Genomic DNA, 13,349 nt, shown 5'->3' on the forward strand with positions numbered 1-13,349 from the left:
TAGCTGTTCTCTTTGAAAAATTTACAGTTGTAACACTTTATTTGCAAGACGAGTTTATCTCCGCAACCCGACATGACCTTTGTTTTCTTTTGTTTTGTAAGAGGAGCGGTTTGACATATTTCAGATCTCCCAAAACCATGAAGAAAACAGGCTCTTCACTTGCTAGGTTCAGTAACGAGACACCTCCGTACTTCAAGGTAGCTTCTTGAAAAACCCCACTCTTGAACAATGAACGAAGTGCTAGACGGTTGTTCCCTGTCTCCAATTCTGTCTACAACGATTCTGATAGTACTGACATGTTTATTAAAATAGCGTTGTCCTAACGCTGGTGTTGTAAAAGCAAAATGTTATAAGAAATTGATAAATTTATAGAATTTAATTTTTTTTGGCCATGGCCAATTAGTTCAAGAATAAACACCAGTGGATTTACAAGTCGGTGATGTGAAAGCCTCACAGTAAGAAAGCAATTGCATTATTTTTTATTCTAAAATTATCAATATTCGTTTTTGTTCTGAATAAACATAAATTTTCAGACTTGATCCGAAATCACTTATAGATCCTATAGTTGGTGTTTGCGAGGTTTAAAAACGGGTTTTTAAACTTTCCTGTCAGTAGCAGCCTCTTTGGCAAAATATTTAACAATAATAACAAAAATGAAACCTGTTTTGATAGATAGATAGATATGGAGTACTGTGATTACGAGAGTGGTATCGAGTCGTGGTTTGAGATAGTAAATATTTATATTTATAATTTGTTATGTCTTTGTTTCTCTAAAATAGGGTCTTTCAACATGTGGGTCGCGACCTCCCTGGAGGTCTGAAGATTCTCCGGGAGGGGGGGGGGGGTCGCAAAGCTTTTATAGCGGAGTTACTGAACATTGGGAAAGCTACAGCAGTAAAAAAGAAACAGTAACATTTATAAAGATTTATTAAGAAAAATCTTAACCAAAAGACATCTTAATCATTTGTATGAACAAAAAATAATATTTAATTCTGAGATCTTTCCCATCGTAATCATTTGGGTATCATTAACCAAAAATGTTAATAAACTTATCAGGACCGTTAATGCGAAGGTTGCGCTTGTTTTTTATTCACCAATTTCTCCCATGGTGGATCCGTTTTTGCTACATTCAGAATTACATCGTTTTCCAAATTCAAACGATTTCTATCCTTGCTCTTTATTTTGGCCATTGACCAAAATGTCATCTCCCACAAGTACGAGGTTGCAAATTGAATCAAACACTTCAAAGCTTCTGTTGTTATTTCTGGGTACTCAGATTCCCGTCTTAACCAAAAGGTATCGAAATTGACGGATGTAAATTCCAACTCCAGCATCCCATCTGCAGATAAATCTTGAAATTTTTTTCATTGAGCTTAGTTGTACAATTTGCCTCATTTATACATGCAACTAAAAACGGAATTAAGATCCACCTTTGCTTAGTATGTATTGGGTTCAATATTAGATACAAAAAATAACGGGTAGGGGGGGACGCGACATATTTCTTCATTCTAAAAGGGCTGAGGTACGAATAAGGTTGAAAAACCCTGCTCTAAAATACTGAGAATGTTACTTATTAGCGACTCTGATAAACAAATATAATCCGCTCCAAGTGTTACGCCAGGAGGGAAACAATAGTCGCATTTTATTTAAACGCACTACAAAAAATATTTAAAATTTGCAATTAGAAGCTCCACATGTCCTAAATGGTCCCTGATTCATTGATACATAATTTAAACAAAACCACAATTATTACTGGACAACCCTAAATATGAGGCGAAAATTTTTATTGACGCCATCTACATTTTCCATTTCAAAGTATTAAACATAGCGACAAACGTAAAGTATGTTGTCTGCACTAGAGTTGAATCTCTCTCCTCCATTCTACACGACACTGGCAGATATACTAAGCACGTCTCTGAAGGGAAGAAGACCATATTTAAAACAACAAGGTCCTAGAGTTTAATTTCCTTTTCACTTGACAAATATCGACTGAAAAGTAGGTTTTAATTTCCTAACAGATGGCAGTGGATACTTTTTTTGTGCTTAAGGCAAAAAAATACTTACTCTCACATCAACATTTTAATTAAATTTATTATTATGTGACAGCACTTCACTTATGAATTAATTGGTAGTATGAAATATTATATTCATTCAATTTACGACCTTAAAGTGGCAACATCGACTACACGGCCGTTGGCAGATACCGCGAATCAGTATTATTTGTTGACATCAAGTTTGCTGTTTAGAAAATATTGCTTTATTACACTGTAAAAGTGTTAATATAATAACTTAATATTTGGAAGTTTAGATTTAATTAGAAAAAATGAGTTTTATGTTTAAACCGGCGACTACAACTACAGCGAGCACTTTTGGCTCCAATACACCTTCAGGTAACCTCTTCAATATTTATTTTCTGTTTTCTACGTTAATAACATTAAATTTGTAACGTATTGGAATTTAATAATCGTTATATTAGCTTCGAAATATTATAGTTTAAAGTGACATACACATAAAATTCTACATAAAAACAACCTTACAGAAACCTTATAGAATTAAAAATTACTAATATGTTATTACAGGATCAATTTTCGGCGGTGGTGATACGAAAACTACTACAGGTAAGTTAGGGTATTGAAACAAAAAAATATATATATACAGCTTGTTAAAAATATTGTGTCTATAAAAACAAGTGCACCTATTAATTTTCCATTCAGAAAATTATGAAATTGTAGTGACTTCAATAGCATTCATGTATACGACACCTAATATATTTTCATAATTAATTCAGGATATTTTAGTAGCAGAAATGTAGTAGATTTTCTTATTATGAAATAAATAATGAAAAAAATGTTTTAAAAGTGTTTTGGAGGTTATTCACTATATAGATATTTAATTTAGCACATTCCATAAACTATGTAAGTCACATCACTTGTAAATTATCTATACATGTTATTATATTAAATGAAAATTTAAATGACCACAGAAAACAAGCCCAGTATTTTCGGCAGCCCTGCCAGTAGCACACCGGGCTTCGGCTTTTCAATCGGAGCAAAAACAACAGCCTCAACAAACTTATGTGAGTAACTTATGATATTGATAAATAAAACCTGTTTGCATAAAATTCAATATGTCACAAACTATATTGAAACTTTTTTTGTTCAACAGATAAATAAATGTTCATTAACAGAATTTATCATTGGTGCATTCTGAAAAAATCATGTGTTATGTATTTATATCTATACTGTTATGTCGAAGTACCAATGTCTTAAGCCATAACTGTTAGTAAATTTTTCTATAAACTTTAAAAATTTCTGTATTTTTCACCCTTTTTTCTCAACTCCATAGCTCCTAAAGCATGAAAATTTCTTCACAAATCTCAACTCTTATTTGTTTATATGTATCTGTGACAAATGTTTATTTCATACAACGTTTGTGCTCATGCCTACGTGGCATTCATATTAATTAATTAAATTGATCTTTATAAACCTTTTAAAAATCTATTTTCCGATTTATTCCATTAATTTTCGGTAACTCGACTTCACTACAGTATTTGCAAACGTAGGCACATACATGAAAGAACACTTTTTGACGGTTAAAAAAGATTGAAATCATTTCCTCTACTTACACTACATGGAATTTATATTAGGGCTCAGACACAAGTGTCAGTTTGCTTTAAAACAATTCGTATATTTGGAAGCGCCATCTATATCTCGTCACCAGCAAACGCTAGATATATGTTGTCTAGCGGATGAAACACCAAATTTTATGTAAAGTTTCATCAAAATCAGCTCAGTATAAAATGTAACAGAACAACAGGCATTGGTATAAATGATAAATTTTAATATATTTTATTTACAGTCGCTTCGACCCCAACTACAAGTACAGCATTCGGTGCGAGCAAGCCCTTATCGTTTGGAGCCTTCACATCACCCCCGGTCCAGACCGTCGGTACACCAGGATTCGGATCACCTCAAACAGTGAGAACATATCCTTAACCATAATTCAATTAAATTCCACAGCATGTGTTAATTGAATTAACGTTATATCAATCGATTTTTCAATTAACTTATCATGCTTAATGAGATTTCCTTATAATATATACTTTGAATTGTTTTAAATAACATGGAATTATGAAAAATGTATTCAACATCTAGTCATTGTTTCGTTTCATTTAACTGGCAAATCAGTACATTTTAGTTTTGTCACATTTTACTATCAAGAAACTAATATTTTTCATTACCGAACTTTATAATGCATGTGATATATATTTTTTTGCTAATATAACCAAAATACTTTGATCTCCCCATTGTATGTTTCTCTATACTGATGCAAGTTCATTTATATTTAATCATTTAGACTAACTAAATATTATCAAAAATCAAATAGAAAATATAGAATCTATAGCATTAACTCCAGTCGGGTTTGAACTTGCGACTTCATCAAATATTGCGATTAAGTAACCTTTGTAAACTGAGCTATAGTGTCCTAGTGTCCGACGCTACTTGGGGAATTGAATCTCATATTTACGTATTGAAAGTTCCCGCCATTAACAAGAGGTTTAAGAATATTATTATTAAGATATCAAATTACCTTTTTTAACTTTAAAAATTTTCATTCTACATATATCCTATATGAATTTTAATAGATTATGTTTTATACAAAGCTTTAATAATATAAAGCGTTTGTCAAGGACTATGTAACATCAAAGGAACTGATAGCCTTTTTGCACGATATCAATTACGCATTCTGACTACGATATAATTTTTCCTAATCATAGCCGTGTGATGGATATCATCCAAATCGGTCTAGCAATGGATGGATTCACTCGTCAGCTAACATACTGTTCGTCACACTAACTAAACTAACGTCATAATTTTATTTTATATAAATATTTATGTAATAAATACATAATATAACACAATGTAATAATTTACGTTCATATATATCATGTCTATATTTGTCTATACCTGGCACCAAGATGTTGATCGTAACTATACGGATTAATCAGTAAAACATCCGCCATATATAAAAAGACGGATCCTCGTCCCGCGGATACGGATCCGTCACATCACTAATTACGATTCTAATATATACATCCTTATCCACAGACTAATGCGGAACAGAAGCCAGCGTTCACGCCAACACCGGCGTTCGGGACTAACACGACACAGGGTTAGTGTAATGACAGACATACACACACACTGACGGTGACAAACGTCGATGAATATAACAATATATTGAGCATTAAATATAAGACCAGACTTGAAATTGTTAAAAATATTATTAGGAAACAGACTGGCTTTTCAAACATTAGCTTTGGTTTCATAGACATATTTCTATTTCTGTTCATCATGTAACATTTATAGTAATGTTCGTAAAATTTTTAACCAACTTTAAAAAGAAGGTATTATTGTTATTCAAGTCATAATTATTCTTACCTTCATACCTGTATGCATATCATTCTTAATTTTTGAACACCGAATGTTTGTATCTCCTGCTCTCATACACATAACATATAACGCTTATTTCTAAGACCAAATGTTTGTGTTCCCAGCGCCCAGTTTCGGCTCCAACAGTTTCGCTCCCCTGTCTACGTTCAACTTCACCACGCCATCCTCGGGGTTCTCAGCACCACAAACTGTATGTATACATACACGCATATAACCTTATACAGGTGGACAGTTCGGCCGTAATCGAGTTTTAAATATTATTGTAGTTAAAGTAATATATTCAAATTAAAAATAACTAACATTATAACTTAAGAATTTTTATTTCAATATAAAGAAAGACAGTTTTGACTCTATTCTCATTAAGCTACGTTCACGGTTATTCGTCAAACAAAATATTATTGTTCCTTAACGTTCTGTTTCCAAGACGAGCGCCCCACAGACAAGTCAGCCGACAACTGGTTTCGGGCAGTTCGGTGCGAAGCCGTACAGCTTCGTGGCCGCCGCTACCACAGGTGAGTAAAATGTTAAAGAAAACCTATCAAAAATATTTATCATACATCTGTATGAATACAACCTAATGGGTTGGTCACTGCTGCTAGTTTGTATTGAATTATGAACACAGGCAAAACACCTTCCACTTTATAAATTAAATTAACCTGACATATATTCTATATATTCCTGTGAAGCCATTAATATATATATTATAATTGTCTATAATAATATTTTCAGCTCCCGCAACTCAAACTACTCAAGCGAATGTCTTTGGACAAGCCCAAAGCTTCCCTTCGTCTTTCACGGCGACCACACAGACCCAATCTACGACCCAGTCAACATTTGGTAATCAGTCGTTCGCCACGGGTCAACCGAGCTTCGGCAATCAAGCACAGACAAGCCCGTTCGGTGGTGGCCTGAATTTCTCCAAACAAACCAGCCAATTCGGCCAAACACAAGCATCGGCAAATATCTCGTTTGGTACAACAACACAAACGACTCCGGCTTTTGGATCTGTACAAACCTCGAGTCAAAGCCAAAGTCAACCAGCGTTCGGCCAAACGACACAAGCACAACCAGCGTTCGGCCAAACTTCCCAAGCTCAGCCAACGTTTGGCCAAACTTCTCAAGCACAACCAACATTCGGCCAAACCTCCCAAGCTCAATCAGCATTTGGCCAAACCTCTCAAGCTCAGCCAGCATTCGGTCAAACCTCTCAAGCTCAGCCAGCATTCGGTCAAACCTCTCAAGTTCAGCCAGCATTCGGTCAAACCTCTCAAGCTCAGCCAGCATTTGGCCAAACTTCTCAAGCCCAACCAGCGTTTGGCCAAACATCCCAAAATCAATCAACTTTTGGTCAATCAACACAGCCGTCATTGTCTTTCGGACAAACCTCCCAAGCTGCTCCAACCTTTGGACAAACAACGCAGGCCCAAACAACACAATCATCAGCATTCGGTCAAACAACACAAGGCTTAGCCACCACAGTGAAAACAACACAAGCAATGTTTGGCCAATCACAGCCATCACAAACGCCAAGTTTCGGCCAATCCGGCCAGACCTCTACATCACAGACAACTCAAGCCATAAGCTTCAGTACAAGTCTTTCTACGGCACAAACCACTAGTGCATCGGGACTATCGACTAGCGGGTTAGGAATATCGACCAGTGGTTTCGGGCTCACAACTAGTGGGACGGGAATCTCGACGAGCGGTTTGGGAATATCATCGAGTTTAGGAGTGTCGACTGCAACAGCGGGAATCACTACTAGCAGCTTGGGGATATCCACAAGCGCTCTGGGAACCACTACCACGAGTGGTATATCTCTCGCCGGTGGCTTATCATTCGCCAAGACAACAACAGCAAGTGGGTACATACATATGTATTTATATATATATACATACTTAACCTTTTTTCATACAATGTCATCAATTATGAGTCATTCCTAATGTCATTCATTTTATATAAACACAAATGTAATACACGTTGAGAGTGAAACAGTACAAAATTGATACAATAATGTAGTATAATACAAGATTTTTTTACGATTTAATATATTTTCTGTTAATATTTTGAAATTCACAGCTTCAACGACCCCGTCCGGTATAACAGCGTTGGGCAAAACGGCTGCAAGTGTGATGCCTCCTACTACGGTGTGAGTACTGTATTGGAAATTAATTATACCTATAGTAGGTTCATTACCGAACCCGCTCGAAACAGGTTCCTCGGAGAGGTGTAATGGCTAAATCTCTCTACAACCTGCTAAGACTTGGACCTGTCCAGATCTCATATAAATTAATTCTTGGAACCTACTTCAAAGGCAGCGCTAGTAGGTTCTTTTCGAATTTGGTTAGTTAGGGAGAGGAGCTTGGACGGTGGAGGTGAGCGTGTAACGCGTTAGACAGGGGCCTTAACCCTACACACAAAGTATTTAAATGACAAAGTAAACATTTCTATCAAAATAATGACTACTATTATATGAAATGTACCTATGTGTTGTTGTTCTCATCGCCAGATCCCAAGCCCCTCCAGCGGCTATAACTTCAATAAATTTCGCGGAACTCCAGGAAAATATCAATAAGTGGAGTTTGTCTTTGGAGGAACAGGAGAGAGTTTTCTACAGACAAGCGACTACACTCAACGCCTGGGACAGACTATCGGCGAGTAACGGTGAAAAGGTAAATAAGTTTATAAGTGAGCGAGTCCATACAGTGGAGTGCAAATGCAATGCAAATTAAGTTAGTCAAGAAGTTGTGTTGCGAGTCATGTGGCCTCGTGACTAACGACATCTCAAATGAATGAATAGTATAGTCTGTGAGGCGTATCTGAGCTTTGCATTTGTGTGTGTGCACAGACAGTGTAGGGGTGATGTCAGACTCGTCCGTGCCACGTGGTGTTCTAGGTTTGTACCAGTATATACTGCCGTTACTCCACCTCCTCCTCCTGCCGTTACGGACTGCAGCGACGTTGTTTAGTACTTAACATATAGTTTTTGTGTTCCATATGTTCCTGAAATGTATTCTAACACAAATAAACGAAGCGTACTTAAACCTTTAAATAACCGAGTAAAAGAAATTTTGCGTAATCTAAATGGTTATTTCAAAGACATTAATGACATGAAAATATAAATTAGTCTATTTTCCTTCACATAATATTTCCTTTTCCTATAAGGTTGGCAACGCATCCGCAACATCTCTTATGTTGCAGATGTCCATGGGCGACAGTGACTCCTGCCCAAGTAGACCGTCTGCTCGTTTGCTACCGTTCTTACATATGTATATATATTTTTTATATGTATATTTTAATATATATAAATAATTTTTCAGATCTTAGAGCTGAACGAGGCTATAGAGACACTCAAGAACGAGCAACAGAGTTTAGAACACGAATTGGACTTTGTTCTAGCACAACAGAAGGAGCTAGAAGACATACTCACACCGTTAGAGAAGAATATAGTGGATGAAAGAGTTAGAGATCCGGAGAGAGAACATATGTATGTATATGTGATATAAATACGAACAATTGTCTGTATGTATGTAAACACAAAAACTACTAAACATGCTGCTATGACAACTTTTAAAATAATTCACACCTTACTTGAAATTTAAGATATGGTGTCCATACAAAATATGTATGTATGGCTGAATAAATTTTCATGTTAATTAAATTCTTTCATAGATGTATCCAAGAAAATTTCATTCATTCACAACTGTCGTGTATACAAAAAAATATATAATTTAATATATTTCAGGTATTCATTAGCGGAGACTTTGGATACACAGTTACGGCAAATGTCTGAGGATCTGAAAGAAGTCATCGAACATCTCAATGAGACCAATAGAAATCCAGACAATAATGATCCAGTAAGTATTATATACATATATACAATATATATATATAATGTTTATTTATTTATAGTATTTGTATATATTTGTGTTTAATTATGTATATAACTATGTATGTATAATATCAATTTTATTTTATTATTATAATTTTTATTGTACCTAACTACCCACATCACATTCATTATCTACTTTCCTCTATCAAAAGGGTTTCTGGTAGAGATATCTTTTAAGAGACAAGTTATCCTTTGTACATCACATTTCTTTTACAATAATGTAACTATTTCTACTTTGTAAAAATTGTTTGTGTTGCCTGTGCTGTATCTAACTTCAGTCTCCTTAGATCAAATAACCTGAACACAATCTCCTACAGTCCATTTAATATATGGTTTGTCTAATTAATAGTAAAGTTGATTGTTTCTATCTACAAACATGTCTTATACAGATGTATGTATATCTATATCTCAACATATAGTTACTGTAATGTATTATTTCAGATCGTCCAGATCGGTCGGATCCTCAACGCTCACATGTCGTCCATGCAGTGGATCGACAGCTCCATAGCTCAGATAACGACCAAGCTGGACGGGCTCCGGGCGACACACGACGCGCTCAGGAAAGACAACCAGAGGTCGTTCCAGCTAACATATAATTAAGTTATAGCATGTACACGAGTCGGAGTATAGTTTATCATAGTAAAGGTTAGTTTCATACTTTGTAATAAACAATGATAAAAAAAAAAAAATTGTTAAAGAGAACACAATAGTTTGAATAATTTTTTAAGTGCCGTCTGTCCAATGTATAGGGAATCCTTTTCTTGAATGAAAATTGTATTCGTTTGATTAATAAAACGGTTCTGTTGTGACTGCAATGGTTTTTATTACAGCTAAATATATATAATAATATATAGCTTACAATAACTCTATTTTTGAATGAGGGAGTAGTTGGGTCACGTGATGAGAAACAGCGACATCTAGCGACTGTAGGCTGAAATCTTATGCTTACTTTCACTTTGCACTGTTGCACTTTACATGAATTTTGACCCTTTCTCATTCAATAATTTATGAATGGAAAACTTATAATACTATACTTATATATGAGGGAGTTGTGATAAGACAAAAGTTTTTGGAATTTAGATAACGAGGAATTATTCACAGAAATGATCCTTACATCACTCCTCTTAGTTTATTTACACATTAATGCTGTATCATACAACTTTGATTGATAGCCATACGAATATGAATGTTACTAAATTTATTGACATATGCATATTCTTTTAAATGAAACTAATATTTTTCGGAGAAACTACGCGTGATATATTTTTGTAAAAAACTACATACTCCCGACGTTTCGGTTACTTTTCAGCAACCGCGATCACGGGCAGGCGAGGTGACACCTGCAGTTTTTTACAAAAATTATCCGAAAAATACTAGTTTCATTTAAATGAATAAAACTCGCGAATATCTTAGATCTCATCATACATATTCTGTCGGGTAGACATCACACATTCTGATAAATCTGTCATACTATTGACCTATACAGATGTTATTATTGATGTCTTAACCAATGTCACTGTTACACAGACTGAACTCTGCATACAACAAGAAAAGTATAGACAAAGCTGCATCTCTCGCATCTCCTCCACCCTACGTGACACTGGCAGAGTATACGTGCGGGTCTTCGCACGGATGAAGGCCATATAATAAAAAAAAGAAAGCTGTATCTCTCGAAATATACTAATTTACAATGATAAACATGAAACAAGTAATTCTCGACGCCTATTAATATACAATACCCATAATAAAACACTGAAAATTAACATTCTCTTTAGTGTGAAGGTGGAGCACGACCAGTCGCTTGTGTATGATGTGGCATAACGTTCTGTTGTGTGATATTTGTTCAGCGTTTAGAAACATCGAAAATTTCTTAGCGTCGATTCTACATGAACATATCTTGGAAACGTCCTCACACGTCTGACTCTCTGTCTCCGAGTCCGAGTGATCTATGGGACCTGGAAATATTTAGAATAAAAATATCAAATGAAAGTTCAGAAACCAAACAAAAAACATAAAAATTCATAATGAAGGCAATATTCTGTGAATAATTTATAGAATTTATTCACAGTTTCAGAACGAATTTTTGGATAGTTCGATTTTATAATATCTAAGATTTCCTGTACTCATTTTAATGAAACTAAGTCTTTTGAATACTGCACGGTTTTTAAAATGTTATAAGCGGTCACTTTCCTTCATGTCTGTGATAACGCTTGCTGTAATGGAACCGAACTGTCGGGATTACCTGGATACAAAACATGCAGCTGTGAAAGACAGAATTTCATCTATAGCTGATATTTTTTTACCATTACATACCTGGAATCTACATTAAAAATTGTCACAGAAATATATATGACAATATTACAAGTAACTTGAACTTATCAACAGAGAAATACTTTCAGTCCTTACTTACAGTATCCTTTTCATTATAGTACAGTTATATTGAGATGTATTGAAGTTTTTCAAGCTCTTTCTATGAATTTAACATATAACACTGTTATATGCTAATTATATTTGGACGGTATTGATAAAATAATATATAATGTCAGGTGAAAAATGGGTAGATCCCTTTATTATATTCAGTTCCGTCATGAGTCTTGCTACTTAGCACCATATATACATACATGACAAATCTAATATAGTTCTTTAGGACACTACAGGCACCAACCTTCAAAGCTCTCAACATTCAGTCCTCTAAACCGAGTGGACACCTTGGCTGTGTCGGTTTTGATCTGTAATGTCAGTCTACCCTCTGCAGAGGCTGATATAATTATTTCTGAAGACATCGACTTCATTCTGTCAATTGTATTTCGTAGTTGTTTCAATGGTGGTAATTCTATTGATATCTAACAAACAATCACATATTAAACTATAAAAGCATTTATACAAAAAAATTGTTTACTAAAAATTAAGAAAATAATTAAGAACCTCTTTATTAATTATGAAGTTTACATATAGGAAACCCTTTTTAATTTAGGCACAGATAAGATAGGATTTTTTAACTAACTTACATTCTTTTTTTAAATATCAATTTAATTTTGGTTAATCATATAATTAAAAGCAACAAATACTACCCACATCGGGTTGAGGTATCTTTGGCTCGTTAAACTCTCCCCAAAGCTTCCTCGGAACAACTACAACAGGTATATCATGAGACACTTGCCTTGTCTGTTGTGATATAGATGATGGCTGGAAAAATATTAAATAGAAATTGATTTGAAAATTATAAATTAAAAGAAAGTAATTGATGTCTTAAATCTGAGATGTATAATTAAGATCGTAAGACGTTATTTAGTTAAAAATATATCTATATATGAAATTAATTTACCATTTCAATGTCAAGAGTTAAACAGGGACACTGTTTCTTGGTGAGTTTTATTTTCAACATTTTCGCCGTCTTTAATGTCACCAATGACTTGGCGAAGCTTGCTGGAAATTAAGGACTTCATTAAGATAACATTTTTAATCTTGTCAATAAGAAATGCTTTAAAAGTTTATTCCTACCGGAAACGACTCCCAGATATATATCTTTATGATCTTCATCGATACCTATCATTTGGTATTCGGAAAAGAAATTAGATTGTGATATTTCACACCACAAAACCGGAGGCGTTGGCCCTGAATTATCTTCACTCACAATGAAAAATATTTTTTCATCGGACAATCTTAAAACACATTCCTTCGATAATTTGGATATTGTGTTCACTATATCTGCAAAAATTATGCACGATTGAGTGTAACAAGCCTTCGTTAAACATAATACGATATTATTTTCGTCATTACGCGTTAGCTCTCGCATGGGACCCGGGTCTACCATTACAGCACGAAACTTCATCTTTATGATATTATAAAATGAACAAACTTATTATGAATGAAAGCAAACATTGTTTGGAAAATTCAAACTAAGAAATACTGGTTTTTGATATTTTCGCGGGTTACGGATGTATTTGAACTGCTATTGTATACAAATAGATGTCAGATGAATTATACTTTTTTGACGTTTATGAGAAAAC

General features: G+C 34.6%; 2 protein-coding genes across 3 annotated transcripts; one reads left to right on the plus strand and one right to left on the minus strand.

The window, feature by feature from the left end:
* Positions 1-2,182: 2,182 nt before the first annotated feature.
* LOC116773359 (uncharacterized) lies at positions 2,183-11,051 on the plus strand. 2 transcript variants are annotated; one of them, XM_061528706.1, is made up of 15 exons: positions 2,183-2,390; positions 2,580-2,618; positions 2,984-3,076; positions 3,859-3,977; positions 5,109-5,172; positions 5,555-5,640; positions 5,875-5,962; positions 6,180-6,654; positions 6,715-7,307; positions 7,527-7,596; positions 7,957-8,119; positions 8,768-8,934; positions 9,193-9,304; positions 9,781-9,984; positions 10,867-11,051. In XM_061528706.1, exons 1-14 carry the CDS (start codon positions 2,324-2,326, stop codon positions 9,937-9,939), a joined length of 2,295 nt encoding a protein of 764 aa, XP_061384690.1. In that variant the 5' UTR covers positions 2,183-2,323; the 3' UTR covers positions 9,940-9,984; positions 10,867-11,051. The 2 variants fall into 2 exon arrangements, with proteins under 2 accessions (XP_061384690.1, XP_061384689.1); XM_061528705.1 differs by having other exon boundaries at positions 6,180-7,307.
* LOC116773454 (checkpoint protein HUS1) lies at positions 10,201-13,325 on the minus strand. Its single transcript, XM_061528707.1, has 6 exons — positions 13,120-13,325; positions 12,841-13,047; positions 12,665-12,765; positions 12,415-12,525; positions 12,005-12,182; positions 10,201-11,294 (listed from the first exon to the last, which is right to left on the minus strand). Exons 1-6 carry the CDS (start codon positions 13,169-13,171, stop codon positions 11,065-11,067), a joined length of 879 nt encoding a protein of 292 aa, XP_061384691.1. The 5' UTR covers positions 13,172-13,325; the 3' UTR covers positions 10,201-11,064.
* Positions 13,326-13,349: the final 24 nt, after the last annotated feature.

This window comes from Danaus plexippus (assembly GCF_018135715.1).
Source record: "Danaus plexippus chromosome 22 unlocalized genomic scaffold, MEX_DaPlex mxdp_27, whole genome shotgun sequence".
Taxonomy (NCBI): Eukaryota; Metazoa; Arthropoda; class Insecta; order Lepidoptera; family Nymphalidae; genus Danaus; species Danaus plexippus.